Source organism: Pyrus communis, chromosome 7 (genome assembly GCF_041283825.1).
Source record: "Pyrus communis isolate YQ-2024b chromosome 7, ASM4128382v1, whole genome shotgun sequence".
Taxonomy (NCBI): domain Eukaryota; kingdom Viridiplantae; phylum Streptophyta; class Magnoliopsida; order Rosales; family Rosaceae; genus Pyrus; species Pyrus communis.
In genome coordinates, this window is record NC_142571.1 from 29,313,893 (window position 1) to 29,329,608 (window position 15,716).

The 15,716-nt window shown below is 38.0% G+C and overlaps 3 protein-coding genes and 1 long non-coding RNA gene across 5 annotated transcripts; 2 read left to right on the forward strand and 2 right to left on the reverse strand.

Annotated features, from left to right (window-relative positions):
- Positions 1–1,380, reverse strand: LOC148696029 (uncharacterized). Of its 2 annotated transcripts, none has more exons than XR_015964885.1 (2): positions 971–1,380; positions 1–439 (listed from the first exon to the last, which is right to left on the reverse strand). It is a non-coding gene; the product is annotated as an uncharacterized LOC148696029 (long non-coding RNA). The 2 variants fall into 2 exon arrangements; XR_015964884.1 differs by lacking the exon at positions 1–439 and adding an exon at positions 575–793.
- A 2,801-nt stretch (positions 1,381–4,181) lies between these two features.
- Positions 4,182–5,205, forward strand: LOC137733148 (hevamine-A-like). The gene has a single exon (XM_068472307.2). It carries the CDS (start codon positions 4,210–4,212, stop codon positions 5,107–5,109), a length of 900 nt encoding a protein of 299 aa, XP_068328408.2. The 5' UTR covers positions 4,182–4,209; the 3' UTR covers positions 5,110–5,205.
- Positions 5,206–6,884: 1,679 nt separating this feature from the next.
- LOC137733216 (G-type lectin S-receptor-like serine/threonine-protein kinase At5g24080) lies at positions 6,885–10,711 on the forward strand. The gene is made up of 5 exons (XM_068472372.2): positions 6,885–7,267; positions 7,924–9,278; positions 9,359–9,539; positions 9,715–10,168; positions 10,278–10,711. Exons 1-5 carry the CDS (start codon positions 7,008–7,010, stop codon positions 10,617–10,619), a joined length of 2,592 nt encoding a protein of 863 aa, XP_068328473.2. The 5' UTR covers positions 6,885–7,007; the 3' UTR covers positions 10,620–10,711.
- Positions 10,712–10,758: 47 nt separating this feature from the next.
- Positions 10,759–11,820, reverse strand: LOC137735670 (hevamine-A-like). Its single transcript, XM_068475118.2, has one exon. The coding sequence runs from the start codon at positions 11,789–11,791 to the stop codon at positions 10,895–10,897; it is 897 nt and encodes a 298-aa protein (XP_068331219.2). The 5' UTR covers positions 11,792–11,820; the 3' UTR covers positions 10,759–10,894.
- Between the last annotated feature and the right edge of the window lie 3,896 nt (positions 11,821–15,716).

The window sequence follows — 15,716 nt, forward strand, 5'->3', positions numbered from 1 at the left end:
TATCGACGACATAACGGTCAAAGATTGATGACTTAACAATCAGATATTGATGACACACTAAAATTGGAATTTTTAAAATGATATTACTGGCCAATTTCCAAGACCTCTTTTTAATAATTACAATAAGATCGCTAAAGTACACAAATAAATCAACTTGTTTGTTTCTTCTTTGTAGGCCATGCACTGACTCCATACGCCGCAGCACAAGAACATCCTATATACTTTTGGTCCCAGTACATTGTAGGGAAGGGATTAACTTAAAAATCTCATATCTGCTTAGTCAACCTCTAAACCTTTTTATGTGTTTAATTCCCTCAAATCTTTATTTGTTAAGTTCCCTCAGCCTTTGTTTCCTGTGTTGGACTCCAAATTTCCGACATTTTAAGTTGTAACAGCAAAGATGAACATTTAAACATCAGATCGGTTTGCAACAAAAAATCTGGCACAAGAACCCGAACTTTTCAATCACAAACTTAACTCGCTCGGGATCTCAAAAAAAAAAAAACATAAGCGATCGAAAACAATGGTTCAATTTTGTATACACACATACACATAATCCAGAACAGGTAGGAAATTTTCAAGAAATGAATCATATAGATACTCTGGTCTTCAAGAAAAGAGGAAATTTTCAATTTTGTATACACACAACTTAGCCTACATCATGCCTTTCAATTTTTCCACATGACAGTGGGTTATTTGGATTGAGATACCGCTAGAGTAGCATTCCAGTTACATGAAAGTCTTTTTCCAAGGAAGGAGGGGCATATATAGCATATATTCATCAACCAGGTAACTGGAAAGTATTATCAATAAAAGATATTTCAGTCCGAAAACAAACTAAGAATATCTCTGTGATGAAAGAATTAATAGAATTAATGCTTAACCTGTACATTGATCTTTTCTATTCGTGGAACTGTTCACGATTATGCTCCAAAAGTACATCTAAAGCCGGAAAACTACAAGTACGTACCTGAAAACATGGACGGCTTGAGACACAATCACTCTGTTGACAGGAGAGAGCGTAGAGTTTCCCATGCAGCTCCACAAGCAGGGGTTGGATGCTCCCCGTTCCAAGTAATTTCCCAAAATATGATTTCCGCCTCCAATTTTGATCTTCGAATTGGGATCCAAAGTCGGATTGGTCTCAAGTCCATAAACTTCCTTACTCAGAAATGGTCCGTATGGATTGGCACGTGGAGAGAAAAAGTGGCGTTTCTTGCCATCGGGAAAAAGAATTTGAGACCCAAATACGACACAACCCAGGGCATAGAATTCACGTAGTGCAATTGACCATTACCTTTAGAGCAACTAGGGCATTTTCTCGGATTCTTCTTGGCTTTGGAGCAAGTCCAACATTTGGAGCACGATTGCGAACATTAAGGCAGGAATATGATGTCGAATACAAATCACTCAATTTGATGGCGTAGACAACGTAAGAAAAGACTTCGCACTTGTTGAATTGTAATCTTGTCTTGGTCCAAGACAATTGATCCGGCCCATACACAAGGAAAGATCCATGCACATGCTAGAGAGTTCTAGCAAAGTTCAAGTTGGTGGAAGAGTCTAGAAGAATGGTGAGGATTCCACCAACATGCAAGATTAGTGTAGATAATTCTAGCTTAGGAAAGTAGTGGAATTATCTAGATATCTCTAGCATGATGGTTCCATGCTTCACCAAGGTTCCATCCATGCCTATAAAAGGAGAAGGCATCCACACCATTTGTAACAACCAAGAGAACAAGTAGTAAGAAGTGAGAGTGTCAAGTAAGAAGTGTGAGAGTGTTTGAGTGTTTCCTCTTGTACTTTGTGAGTGAATAAAAATTTTTGTGTAATATTTTGAGTGTTCTTTCTTTCTCTTGCCTATCAATTCCGCTGCATTACATTCTTCTTTGTGAGATAAACATCTCCAAAGTAGTGAAGCATTTTTAAACCCCAACAGCCCTTCCACTCCATGAAACATATATACAAGGACTTGTCGTCCATATTCGACTTTGTTTGTACAGCAGCATCTTCCGTGCCTTTCTTCCGCACGACCATCCCGCCATTGCTGTCGCCTTCCTCCCCATTGCCCATGCCGCCGCCATTCTCTCCCTTGTACTTGCCGCCGCGCAGTCTGTTCATCTTGCTAATTGCCATTCCCAAAAACCCTAACTAGGTAGGTTTTCCCAGGATTTTATTAGGTTTTCTTTCTTTTCGCCAGGGAGCCTAGAGCCCATTGGTCTAAACTACATGTTAACACAGTTTAGTCACCTATAGTCTTGATTTAGGGGGTGTAGTCAAACTCGGATATGAGAGGATTTTAAAAGATTTTAAAATCCTAGTGTAGTCAATTAAAATTTTTTAAAGGATTTTAGAATCTATTCAAATCTAGGTGTAATCAATTAAAAGATTTTAAAATCCATCCAAGTCTAAGTGTATTCAAAAAATAAGATTTTGGAGGATTTCAGTAAATTGTGGATTTTGTGGGATTTGAGAGCAAAAAATATATACAACCAAGACTAAAAAGAATCCAACCTCACCCCCTAGGATTTCAAATCCTTCCACCACAATTCTTTAAAATCCATATGAATTTTGTAGGAGTCTTTAATCCTATAAAATCCATCACTTTTAAAATCCTTTAAAATCTTAGTTTAACTATACCCCCCTTAGATTTAGGTTATTTTGATTTTGATACTCCTCCTTGTCCAATTAGTTTCATCCGTGAGAATTGACTTTGGATGTTTCAGTGTGGATTTATTATTTAGTAGGTTTGTTATGGGCTCTTGCTTTTACCCCCATTTTTCAACAAAAAAAGGCTTAATTGGGGTAATAGTCTCCGTGGTGATGATGTAGTTGGAAGATTGCTCTTGTGGTAAAATAAAAAAAATAAAAATAAAAAAAAGGATTTAAGCCCTGTTGTGAAGTCTATTAGGATTTAGGCTCAAAATTGAAATTTTTGTTAATTCTCTGTTAATTGTTAGCACTTGAGACTCATGTACTAATAATTAACAGAGAGTTGATGAAAATTTCAATTTTGAGCTTTAATCCTAATAAAATTCACCACAAGGCTTAAATCCTAATGTTTTTTTTACCACAAGCTTAAATCCTAATTTTTTACCACGGGTAATAATCCAATTAATCCTCTTTGTCATCCAAAAGAGAGCGAAAAAATAATTTAGTCTTCTACCACAAAATAAAATCAAGGGTAGCAAAGTAATTTTGCACACCTAAATTTTACAGTTTTTTTAATGTCTCACCTACCTGATGTTAATATATCTCTAAATCTAATTTAAAAAATACAAAATAAAAATTCTCTCTCTACCTACTTCCACGTTCTCTCTCATTCCCCTTAAAATAAAAATTGTTCACACACTAAATGTATAGACATACGCTAGTGTAAATTAAATCGAATATTAGTCCGGCAAACTTGTAGGCTATCTCCAACTATGGGCTATAAGCATACTTTTAGAGTTTTGGGCTATGCCTTGTGAATCCACAGTTTTGTTTTGTTTTTATTTTTTATATTTTATCTCCACAGTTATAAATTTTTGAAATGGAATATCGGTCATATATGAATTTCCAATGCAATTACTTGCACCCCATATCATTTGTTAGTTGCCACGTTTGTGAATAAATTCTCCAAACCAAGGGGTTTCTAACTTATATTTTTGTGGGCCACTTTGTATTATAGTCTAGAGTTAAGTGATATTAAATTTTAAATTTGAATATCGCAAATTGTCAATTCAATACCAACTTATTCCTTCAACTCTTAATATAGATATATCGTTGTATAAAAAACTAATATTTTTGTGGACATATTCTTTCCTTTCGTTTCCTTGAATGTAATCTTATCCTCACTATATAAGATACAAATCTTGAATAGCTCCAAAATTGTTTATAACTTTAGCTATTAACGGATACACAATGTATTATAATTTGAAGTACAACTGGACAAGTGCATATAGACAGTGCATTTCATATCAACTCACTCGTGCCTTCGGTCTACAAACTATAAAATAACTAGACTACAAAGAAAGACGCAGCTGCGTAAATGTAATGTCACGCTTCAATGAACATAATGTCACAAAGCACAAAACGTACGCTACGGCAATAGCTCTCTCTCTCTCTCTCTCTCTCTCTCTCTCTCTCTCTCTCTCTCTCTCTGCCTGTATATAACAACACCTCTTTCATATAATTTCTCACCAAAACTTCCACACACAACTTAAAACTATGGCTTCAAAGTCCACAGCAATGTTCCTAGCATTGCTCTCTTTAGTGACACTAGTTCTGGCTCTCGGGGCTAATGCCGGTGGAATCGCAATATATTGGGGTCAGAATGGTAACGAAGGCACATTAGCAGAAACATGTGCTTCAGGGAATTACCAATTTGTAAACGTGGCTTTTCTCACCACCTTCGGCAACGGCCAAACCCCTGCAATCAACCTAGCCGGTCACTGTGACCCAACGACAGACGAATGCACCAAATTGAGCCCAGAAATCAAGTCATGCCAAGCCAAGGGGATTAAAGTCATACTGTCCATAGGAGGAGCTTCAGGGAGCTACTCTCTAACTTCAGCTGATGATGCAAGGCAAGTTGCAACTTACTTGTGGAATAATTTCTTGGGAGGGCAATCGTCGTCAAGGCCATTGGGAGCTGCCGTTTTGGATGGAATTGATTTTGACATCGAGGGAGGGACTGACCAACATTGGGATGACCTCGCAAGGTACCTCTCTGGATATAGCAAGAGAGGCAAGAAAGTTTACTTGACTGCTGCCCCACAATGTCCCTTTCCTGATGCTTATGTTGGAAATGCACTTAAGACAGGCCTCTTTGACAATGTTTGGGTTCAGTTCTACAACAACCCTCCCTGCCAGTACGCTTCTGGGGATGTGACCAACCTTGAAGACGCGTGGAAGCAGTGGACTTCAGCCATCCCTGCAGATAAGATTTTCTTGGGATTGCCTGCTGCACCTCAGGCTGCTGGTAGCGGGTTTATTCCTGCTACCGATCTTAGCTCACAAGTTCTTCCGGCGATTAAAAGTTCGGCTAAGTATGGAGGCGTCATGCTTTGGTCCAAGTATTATGATGATCTTGATGGATACAGCTCCTCCATCAAGAATGATGTCTAGAATTTTAAGAACAAAAGGATCCTTCCTTATTACCTTGACTATATCAATATGTATCCTATACCGAGTTTATGTTACGTCAATATAATACAATTAATTTCGAAGCTTTCTATTAATCTTGAGAAAAACATTCTAGAAATTGGATGTTCAAAAACAGCTGATTCTGCTAGAAGTGTCTTAGTTATTAATTTGGTTGATTGTAATATGAAAATTGTCAACTTCGGCAATTGAAAACGGATAATATTTCCACTTATATTTCAAAAAAATTCGGAAATTCAACACTCAACGGAGAACTTGGATTTTTCATTTTCTTCACACATCTCATCTCTCAGATTTGATTAGCCAAACTTAAAAAAAGTTCTTTAAACAGGATCAGAAATTTTTAAATGTTCCCTTAATTTATTTGAAAGGTGAAAATTGAAATATCATATTAAAAACCAAAATTATCATATCTAACAGAACAACATGCAAGGTTATTCGAAATATTCATACGTAGTGATGACACATAATGATGTCAATACCTAGAAATATTTGTGTGGTTTTTTGAAGTTATCGCCGTCTATATACTTTTGTCAGAGAATTAATTTTCAAGAAAATGATTTGTTCATTTGATAGTTAATCATATGACTCTGCAAGATGACCCAAGGTGCAAGAAATGATTTTGTTTGCTAGAAATCCACATCAAGTTTTCCCTTGCCACAACATTAACAAAGTAACAATAATAGAAATCACGTGTGAAATATTCAAAAGAAAAAAAAAAGTAATTACTTGTGAACATGCGTGCATCAAAAAGGACTTAAAACACAAAGCAATCCACCAATTGTAAGAGTCCGTTTGTAAGTTTGAGAGTTAGAAAGCTCTTTGGGAGAGTCTTGTACGTTCTCATTTGATTTTGTTAGGATTTGTTAGTGGAATTTCCTCAACATGTTTCGCCTATAGACGCAAGCTTCTATACAAAACCGCGTAATCTCTTGTGTTCTATTTGAGATTGTTTGTTTTTAGTTTTTATCTACGACTTTAATATCTAGTATTATTATTAAAATCATTTATGTTTGAGATGGAAAATATTTGAACTCGAAATCTAAAGAGTTAAAGAGAAAAATCATAACCACCAGGACAATCATCCACTTGCCTTATCTGTGTATATTTGTCAATCTAGAATTAATATGCCTTAAGTACAAGGTCCCCCTAGGGCCTAGATCATAATTTTAGTTCCAAAATTTCAACTAGCAATTACATCACAAAATGGATAAAATGTTTGAAAGCAACAGCAGTACTCGAGCTTTCAGTGTCAAAACCTATTTACATATGAATTTCAACAAATGGCAAGACCTATTTACAGTGTCAAAACCTATTTACATATGAATGATTGAGTTAAAGTTCATCTTGCCATTGTTTTTATATTATATAACATTAGCAACCGACAATGTTATATAATATATAAACAATGGCAAGATGAACTTTAACTTAATCATTCACCACAAGTTCCATATATCCATCCCCACTGATATATGGGTGTGAAAGCCACAATTTATTCTCATGCAAATAATTAAAACTACGTGTCGATATCAGCTCATAGCCTCTCATACCTTTCGGTTGGCCACCACTGAAGAACTCTGAACTCACAGTCCAATATTGAAGACTACACCACACTGCATTCACCACGTGCCCCAATATCCAATTGCTCTTATCAGCCGACCAAATATTGGTGAAACTTTTGTCAATATTTAGCTCACCCACCACTATTTATACGTGTCATGATTTCTCAATCTTCTTCCATGCATGAAAGTCTTCCTCTCACTCTCAGTTTAACAAATAAATAAGACGCAACCACCTTTGTTTTTCTTGTTCTAGCTTAATCGGTTCTTCAACAAATAACATTCTGGCCAATTCAGGCTCCAATGGTAATGTCCTCCACTTATTTTTCTACTTATTTGGTGGCAATGTTCTTCTTGGTTGTAGCTGGGTTTGATGCCTGCTCGGCTAGCCGGATTGATTTGGGTTCGAGGCTGTTGGCTAGAGAGAACCAAACGTTGGTCTCAGATAATGGCACATTTGCTTTAGGGTTCACTCCAACGTCGGACGAAAACGACAGACTTCAACTGGCAATTTGGTTTGCGGAGCTTCCCGGAGATCGAACCATAGTATGGTCTGCTAACAGGTAAATCATCCAAAACCACCTTGTTTTAATCCCTTGAAAAAGCAAATTGACAAAATGAAATTTAACCAGTAGGTCTAGGTCCATCAATATTACGACGACAAATATATTTGCTCTTTGTCTTGATGTGTTTTCTTTTTCTTTTTCATTGAAACTTGATTAATAATTTTTTAACTTGTGTCCATGAAAAAGTCTTAATTAAAATGAATGAAAATGTTATGTTTGACTTACAATGATAGTGTAGTTTTTCTCATAAAGAAGGAAGGACGCGTGGATTTATCTACCATGTCTGCCCGTTGTTTGCCTGCTTACCATCATCCATATGGTGGCTATGTACTTTTATGTGTTGCATACTTTAACTAGTTCAAGAACAAAAAGTATCTTGAAAAATTGGTTGAAACGAACAATTTATAAATTTAAGTTGTTAAAATGATCAATTTTTGGTATGTGATCGCTATGTTGTTAATCTTTGATTTTGATCAATCATTTTGCCGAATATCTTGCATATAGAATTAGAATGTTGCATATAGAGTGAATGATTAATAGACTTTGACTAAATAGAAAACAAAAAGATCACAAACCAATTCTCCATCTCTAGTCTTTGCATTAGCTTTTGCAGGCTACAAATTTCATTTTCTCTCAATCATCTAAATATATAGAAACTCAGCCGTCTCCAACAATGCGATCCTGGAGCTTGACACAACCGGAAACCTTGTCCTCATGGATGGAGACGCTACCACGTGGACCTCAAACACCTCCGGCGCTGGTGTTGAAGGAGCAACGTTGCAAGAATCCGGAAATTTCATTATCCACGACAACGTCAACCGCCCTGTGTGGCAGAGTTTCTCACACCCATCTGACACTCTCCTCCCAAACCAACCTCTTTCAGTCTCTTTAGAGCTAACAACTTCTAAGTCCCCCTCACATGGTGGATACTATGCACTCAAAATGCTTCAACAACGCACTTCTTTAAGCCTTGCCTTGACTTACAACATGCCGGAAACTTTATACAATTCCTCCCCTGAATCATATTATAACTATTCTTATTGGAACGGACCCGACATATCAAATGTAACCGGGGATGTTGTAGCGGTTTTAGATGAAGCAGGGAGCTTTGGAATTGTGTATGGGGAGTCATCAGATGGAGCTGTATACGTGTACAAGAACGATGGCGATGATGGGGGACTATCAGCGGCATCAAACATATCAACCAGATCATTGGTTCTTCAAAGATTGATACTCGAGAGTAATGGGAATTTACGCTTGTATCGTTGGGATAATGATGTTAATGGCTCAAGGCAATGGGTTCCAGAGTGGGCTGCAGTTTCAACACCATGTGACATTGCTGGAATTTGTGGTAAAGGGATATGTAACTTGGATAGGAGTAAAACTAATGCTTCTTGCACATGTCTACCGGGGACTTACAAGGAAAATGGGGGAAGTCTTTGTTCAGAGAATTCATCACTTGCAGGAAAATGTGATTCGCGGAGTAATTATCAGCCATCCCAGTTCAGAATTTCAACTGTGCAGCAAACCAATTACTATTTTCCAGAATTTTCAGTCATAGCAAACTACAGCGATGTTGAGAATGTAACAAAATGTGGAGATATTTGTCTAGCTGATTGTGAATGTGTTGCTTCAGTTTACGGCCTTGATGACGAAAATCCATACTGTTGGGTTTTGAGAAGCATGGATTTTGGTGGCTATGAGGATCCTGGTTCAACTCTGTTTGTGAAGGTTTGGTCTAATGGCTTAGAGGGCAATGCAAAAGGATCCGGGGAGTCTTCCAAGGGGTCGGGTAATCGGCAAACAAAAGTTTTGGTTATTCCTATTGTTCTTAGCATGATCTTCCTTGTTGCCCTCCTATGTCTTTTGCTATATTACAATGTGCATAGGAGGAGATCCTTGAAGAGAGCACTGGAAAGCTCAGTAATCTTGTCTGGTGCTCCGTTGAATCTTAGTTACCGTGAATTACAAATTCGTACGTGGAATTTCTCACAGCTTCTTGGAACTGGTAAGAATGGATTATATATGTAATAGTAATTTGCAATTTTCTTATAGTGTTGGTTCTGTTTACAATATGCTACTTTGCAGGGGGATTTGGGAGTGTCTACAAGGGAAGCCTTGCAGATGGCACTTTGGTTGCCGTAAAAAAACTAGAAAGGGTTTTACCACATGGGGAGAAGGAGTTCATAACTGAAGTGAACACCATTGGTTCCATGCATCACATGAACTTGGTTCGTCTATGCGGGTACTGCTCCGAGAGCTCACAACGGTAAGCAATAACTCTGAGAAACCTAAAGGCTTCTCACCAAATTAACAATTGTGTATGCATAGCTTCTTAAAACGTTTGTAGCCAGTGACACATGGTCTTCTGAATTCTAGTAAACATTCTTAAGATGCTACATTTGATTGATCTAAAAACTGAACATATTTTCTTGTGCTGGCAGGCTTTTAGTTTATGAGTTCATGAAAAATGGGTCTCTGGACAAATGGATATTTCGCTCAAATTATTCCCGAGACAAGTTGCTAGATTGGCAATCACGGTTTGATATAGCCGTGGGTACTGCACAAGGGATTGCATATTTTCATGAGCAATGCCGAGATCGAATTATACATTGTGACATCAAACCAGAAAACATTCTGCTAGATGAAAATTTCTGTCCTAAAGTTTCCGATTTTGGACTAGCTAAGTTGATGGGAAGAGAGCACTCACAGGTTGTTACCATGGTCAGAGGAACAAGAGGCTATTTGGCTCCAGAGTGGGTGAGTAACCGGCCTATAACTGTTAAGGCTGATGTTTATAGTTACGGCATGCTTCTTCTAGAGATCGTTGGCGGTCGAAGAAACCTTGACATGTCATTTGATGCAGATGACTTTTTCTATCCTGGATGGGCTTTTAAGGTATAACAGAAAATTTATTATAATTTTTTTTCTTGTGCAAAATTTTTGTCAACCTTAAAATCTTGCGGAAACTTTTGTTTTATGTAATGAATTTTAATCATGATTGTAGGAGATGACAAGTGGAAATCCCATGAAAGTTGCAGACAGGAGACTCGAAGGAGCGGTGGAAGAAGAAGAACTCATTAGAGCCTTGAAAGTTGCCTTTTGGTGCATCCAAGATGAGATATTCATGAGACCAACAATGGGGGAAGTAGTGAGAACGTTGGAAGGATCAGTCGGCATCAACATGCCACCGATGCCCCAAACGGTTTTGGAGTTAATTGAGGAAGGCCTGGATCATGTGTACAAGGCAATGAAGAGAGAATTCAATCACTTCAGCTCCTTCACCATCAATACCCATCCTTCTTCATCTCAAGCTACATGCAGTTACTCCACAATGTCCCCTAGATAGTCGACTAGAAATCGGGTTATGACGGACCATATTTGGTCAGTCTTGTACGATCCTCACAAGCTCAATTATAATTCATCAAAGTTGACATCCAATTACTGCGTTAAGTCATTCTTTTACTCATGATCATACCATTCATTCATAAAAACCTAGGAAATTAATAGTATTGACATTGCATAAACTCAATCGATATAGACTGGCAGATACATACTTATGTAGTCAACGTACATAAGGGTGGATATCCCTTTTGTTCTTCAAGTAGTAAACATATTGAAATTTTAGACATGACTCTTGATGGAGGAGCTGTATCCATCAAGATCATCATAATACTTGGACCAAAGCATGACACCTCCATACTTAGCCGAGTTTTTAATAGCCGGAAGGACTTGTGAGTTGAGATCAGAAGCAGGAATAAAACCGCTACCGGCAGCCTGAGGTGCAGCAGGCAACCCCAAGAAAATCTTATGTGCAGGGATGGCTGAAGTCCACTGCTTCCAAGCGTCCTCCAGATTGGCCACATCGCCGGAAGTGTACTGACAGGGTGGGTTGTTGTAGAACTGAACCCAAACATTGTCAAAGAGGCCTGTCTTAAGTGCATTTCCAATCCAAGCATCAGGAAAGGGACATTGTGGGGCAGCAGTCAAGTAAACTTTCTTGCCTCTCTTGCTATACCCAGATAGGTACCTAGCAAGGTCATCCCAATATTGGTCAGTCCCTCCCTCAATATCAAAGTCAATTCCATCCAATACTGCAGCTCCCAATGGCCTCGACGACGAATGCCCTCCCAAGAAGTTGTTCCACAAGTAAGTTGCAACTTGCCTTGCATCAGCAGCTGAAGTTAGAGAGTAGCTCCCAGAAGCTCCTCCAATGGAAAGTATGACCTTAATCCCCTTGGCTTGGCATGAACTGATCTCTGGGCTCAACTTGGTGCATTCATCGGTCGTTGGGTCACAGTGACCGGCTAGGTTGATGGCGGGGGTTCGGCCATTGCCGAAGGTGGTGAGAAAAGCTACGTTTACAAATTGGTAATTCCCTGTAGCACAAGTTTCCGCTAACGTGCCTTCATTCCCATTTTGACCCCAATATATAGCGATTCCACCGGCATTAGCCCCAAAAGCCAGAACTAGTGTCACCAAAGAGAGCAATGCTAGGGACATTGTGGACTTTGGAGCCATATCTTGAGAAAGGTTTATGTGTGGTTTGATTGTGGAAGTTTTGGTGGGAAATAATATGAAAGAGGTGTTGCATTATATAGAAGAAGAGACCGTAATGTGCTGCTGGTGACGATTTTGTTATATTCATTGATGCGTGGCATCGAAGTTACGTTTGCCCCTTCTTTGTAGTATTGCTAATTATTTTCTAGTTTTACATTGAAGCACGCTTGAGCTGATATGGTATGTATTCATTGTCCTTATGCACTTTGTCAGTTGCATTGCAAATAAAAGGAAAATGGTGAGACAACAATTATCTTCCAAAAATTATTTACAACTACTTGTGAATGCTATTATATTTATGGGGAAAAATCTATGGCACCACTTTTTTTACGTAATTTTTTACACACGTTTGGAGCTCACACTTAATGTATTTTAAGGATCCAAACAGTATATTTTTATAACATAGATTATCCTAGCTAAAATTAGACAAGTTGAAAACTATTGAGACATTCATTTGTAATGTAGAGAAGGTCGAATACGATTCTACAAAGAAACCCTAAACCCTTAATTCAACGATCATATGATTTTAGATTTGGGCAAATTTGATAGGCATGATCTTTGTTTAACCAATCAAGGAGTGGATTGGTACACACTTGTCCGCATGTACTCCAAAACAAAAGTCCTGTGTATAGGGAGAGACGAACGCTGCAAAATATGTGCCTTATAAAATATTAAGATAAATATATATACTTGACCGATCACACTCACATTAAGGTTATTATAGACCATGACCCTTTTTATCCTTTGGATCTTCGGACCCCTTTCTTTCATAACACCATATTTTAGATCAATCAACCGTTAGATTTTGAAGTGTACGTAAGCCATATACAACAATGCGTATAATGACATTGATCTTTGCTGATTTCCGTGTGTGTGTGTGTGTGTATTCAATAATGCTCAACAGACACATAAAATTGATCAACAATGTGATCAATTTTGTGGTTTACTCGTAGTGTTGATTTTTAGAAATTACAAAGTCTACGTAGTGTGCATATCTGTAATTATAAGCTATCTACGTCCTTTTTATGATGCAGGCGTGCCAACTCGCAATCGAGCTCGGTCGGATAAGTAGAATGGATATGGTGATAGTGGCGAATGCGTTATGGTCAAGAAAGGCACACGTATCGGCCTTGGGTTCTAGAACTTGAAGACAAAGGTTGCCTAAATCACTGTAAAGTTTAGGATCTCCTGTCAGGCTCGGCTGTCTCAACTATTTCATTAGAATATAAATGCGCTAAATCGATTTCAAACTGTAAGGACACAAGTAATAAAAAAAGATGAGGTTTTTTTTATGGTGAACATGATTCGGCCGTCTGAATATTGAACTACAAAATGCACTTGAGAGTAACCAATCATAGAACACTCCATTTCGCTGGTAAGCTAATGAAGTGACCTCTTTCGGTGAATAAATTGAAAACCCTTCACCAGCCGAGACTTGGATAGATAACTAGTCGACTAGAAGCAGTGTTGTTAGTCCAAACTGAAGGTGCTTCTTGATCGCTTGGTTTTACGGCTCTAGTGTTGTTAGTCCAAATTAAAGATGTTGTTGGTTGTCAACACAGTGTTCTTAGTCCAAACTGAAGATGTGTTGATGGGTGAGTTATGATAGTTAGTGTTTTTCTCAACATTGTGAGAAGGGTTTTGCGTAGAGCGTTTTGAGTTGTGAAATTGAAGGGGCTTCTCTATGTTGCAAATCCCCTATATTTATCCTTGATGCCTAAGTCTACCAAGTGGTAAAGTTCTGCTAATATTCCAATTCTTCGACATATTCTCTGGATATACTTGGAATTATTCTCGACTGAAACTTCATCATCATGCTTCGCCTTCTTTGACTCAAACCAAGATTTTGAATCTAATCCTATTATACTATTAATTGAAACTCCATCTAAAAGTCAATCCTGATCCTCAAGCACTTTAAGATAATTGCCAATAACCCATGAGATAATACTATCAAAACCATTAAATATCTAAAAAAGTTATTATAAATCATCAACCTTCTTTTAATCTGACGGCTCGAAACCAATGGGCCGAGCGCAAAATCAGATACAAACACATAATCCGTGAAAAGAGGACGATCCACTTGGGCATGGTCATGACTACTGGAACTCAGCCCAAACAAAGTAACATGGCAGAGCCCAAATATCCCTCTCAAGTCAAACGGCCATCGTTGAAAAAGTCAGAAGCAAATCACGACTTTGATTTGAGGAAGTTACATGGCAATGAACTTGCAATTTCTCCGAAAGCACAGTCGAAGGGGCTATATATACAATCGTGTAATGCAAAAGTACTTCTGAGTTATTATATATTAGAGCTTAATTTAGAAGCACTTTAAATATCCCTCGTACATAATTAACCATGGAGTTAGAAGAGCTAGAAAAAAGCTTCAAGGAGTTGAAGATCATCAACAGAAAGCAAGAAAAACGCGTCTGTTACCACGAGACAAGAGCTCGTAATTTAACCATCGGTTATCTTCTATTGCAAGCCTTATTTTTCCTAGGGTTTTCATCACGGCCGCCGCCGAACGGTTCGGATTCCGGTTACAGTTGCCAATGGTGGGTGCCCTTCAGCATGATACTGGTTTCTTCAGTAATATTCTTCATGGCTTTCCTAGACGCCGTGACAATGTTCTACCGGGTGCAGTATCATTTGGATGTCAACTATTTGGAGCAAGATCTCATATACAAGAAGATACAGGAGGCTAAGCAGCCACCCCCTAAGAGCCATGTGTCCATACAGTTAAAGGAGTGTCATACCCCTGGTGAAGTTATCAAAGTTGATGTTTTCCAGCTCTTGAAGCGCAAAGTTTACATTTACGTCACAACTTTGAGTTTGCTTGCTCTCACAGGACTTCAGTTGTATGTGTGCCGGTTGTTTTTCCACGCAGTATGACGACGTTCAGCCACTCTCATTTTCTTCTTCTTCCTTCTTCTCTGCAGTTCTGCTTCGTCGATCACCGTCGGAGAAGAAGGCAAGGATGTTGAGGAGAAGGAGAGAGAGAGAAAGTTGAAGAGGAAGAGTGATCTCAGAATCATAATTTTACGTGAACAACTGAAATTATTTGGTCCATAGGATCTAGATAAAAAGAATCTGGAGGGGATCCTGTTCCATAGCAAGAGGGATAGACTTCTCTCTTTGACGCAGCAAAGAGAAATAAGTTTTCTCCACAAGAAACTGCTTTGAAGTTTCTTGCATCTTGGCATTTTCCTTTTCTCGTGATTTTTGTTAGACTTTTGTAGTTTTGTTGGACTGTTGGATTTTTGTTGAGTTTGTGGACTTTTACTGAAGTTGATAGGCTTTACGGTGTTAGAGAATAATTGGTACATATAATCATATACCAAAATTGTCGACAAATGTGTCGATTTTGTATGTTCAAATAATTTTATTAAACTTTTTATCGTTCTATAAATTATAATTGATAAACTTTGGCAGAATCCAAAAGATAGAAATATTGTAAGCTATATGTCTAGTTTTGAAAATGTTATTAGAAGTCTAAGCTAGCCTTTCTGCACTTCTTCATCTCTCATTTTTCTAACTAGAGAAGACACATGATGACTTTTCAAAATTGCAAACAACTTGGTTATTATATACGCGAAGTTTGAACAAATTTTTTATTTGAAACAAAAAAAAAAATATGAACATCAAGAAGTGAGACTCCAAAAATGGAGGAATCGGTATATAATCAGGGATATTATCCCGAATTATAGTTAGTATCTCGCTTGTCTCATATCACTTGTAAGAATAATACGTCTAATTTCACGCAAGAGTACGCCCTTGCAAGGTCCTCCCGATTAGAAATGGCCCAATTAACTACGTTTGGGCTCAACGCAACAAATTTGGGCTTCAACAACCACAATGATAAAAGTAGCAATAATTTAAGCGCCAAACT

Coding starts and splice junctions, on each gene's coding strand:
- LOC137733216 (XM_068472372.2), top strand. CDS start 7,008: ATGGTAATGTCCTCCACTTATTTTTCTACTTATTTGGTGGCAATGTTC. Junction 9,279..9,358: donor CTCACAGCTTCTTGGAACTG/GTAAGAATGGAT, acceptor GCTACTTTGCAG/GGGGATTTGGGAGTGTCTAC. Junction 10,169..10,277: donor ATCCTGGATGGGCTTTTAAG/GTATAACAGAAA, acceptor TCATGATTGTAG/GAGATGACAAGTGGAAATCC.
- LOC137733148 (XM_068472307.2), top strand. CDS start 4,210: ATGGCTTCAAAGTCCACAGCAATGTTCCTAGCATTGCTCTCTTTAGTG.
- LOC137735670 (XM_068475118.2), bottom strand. CDS start 11,791: ATGGCTCCAAAGTCCACAATGTCCCTAGCATTGCTCTCTTTGGTGACA.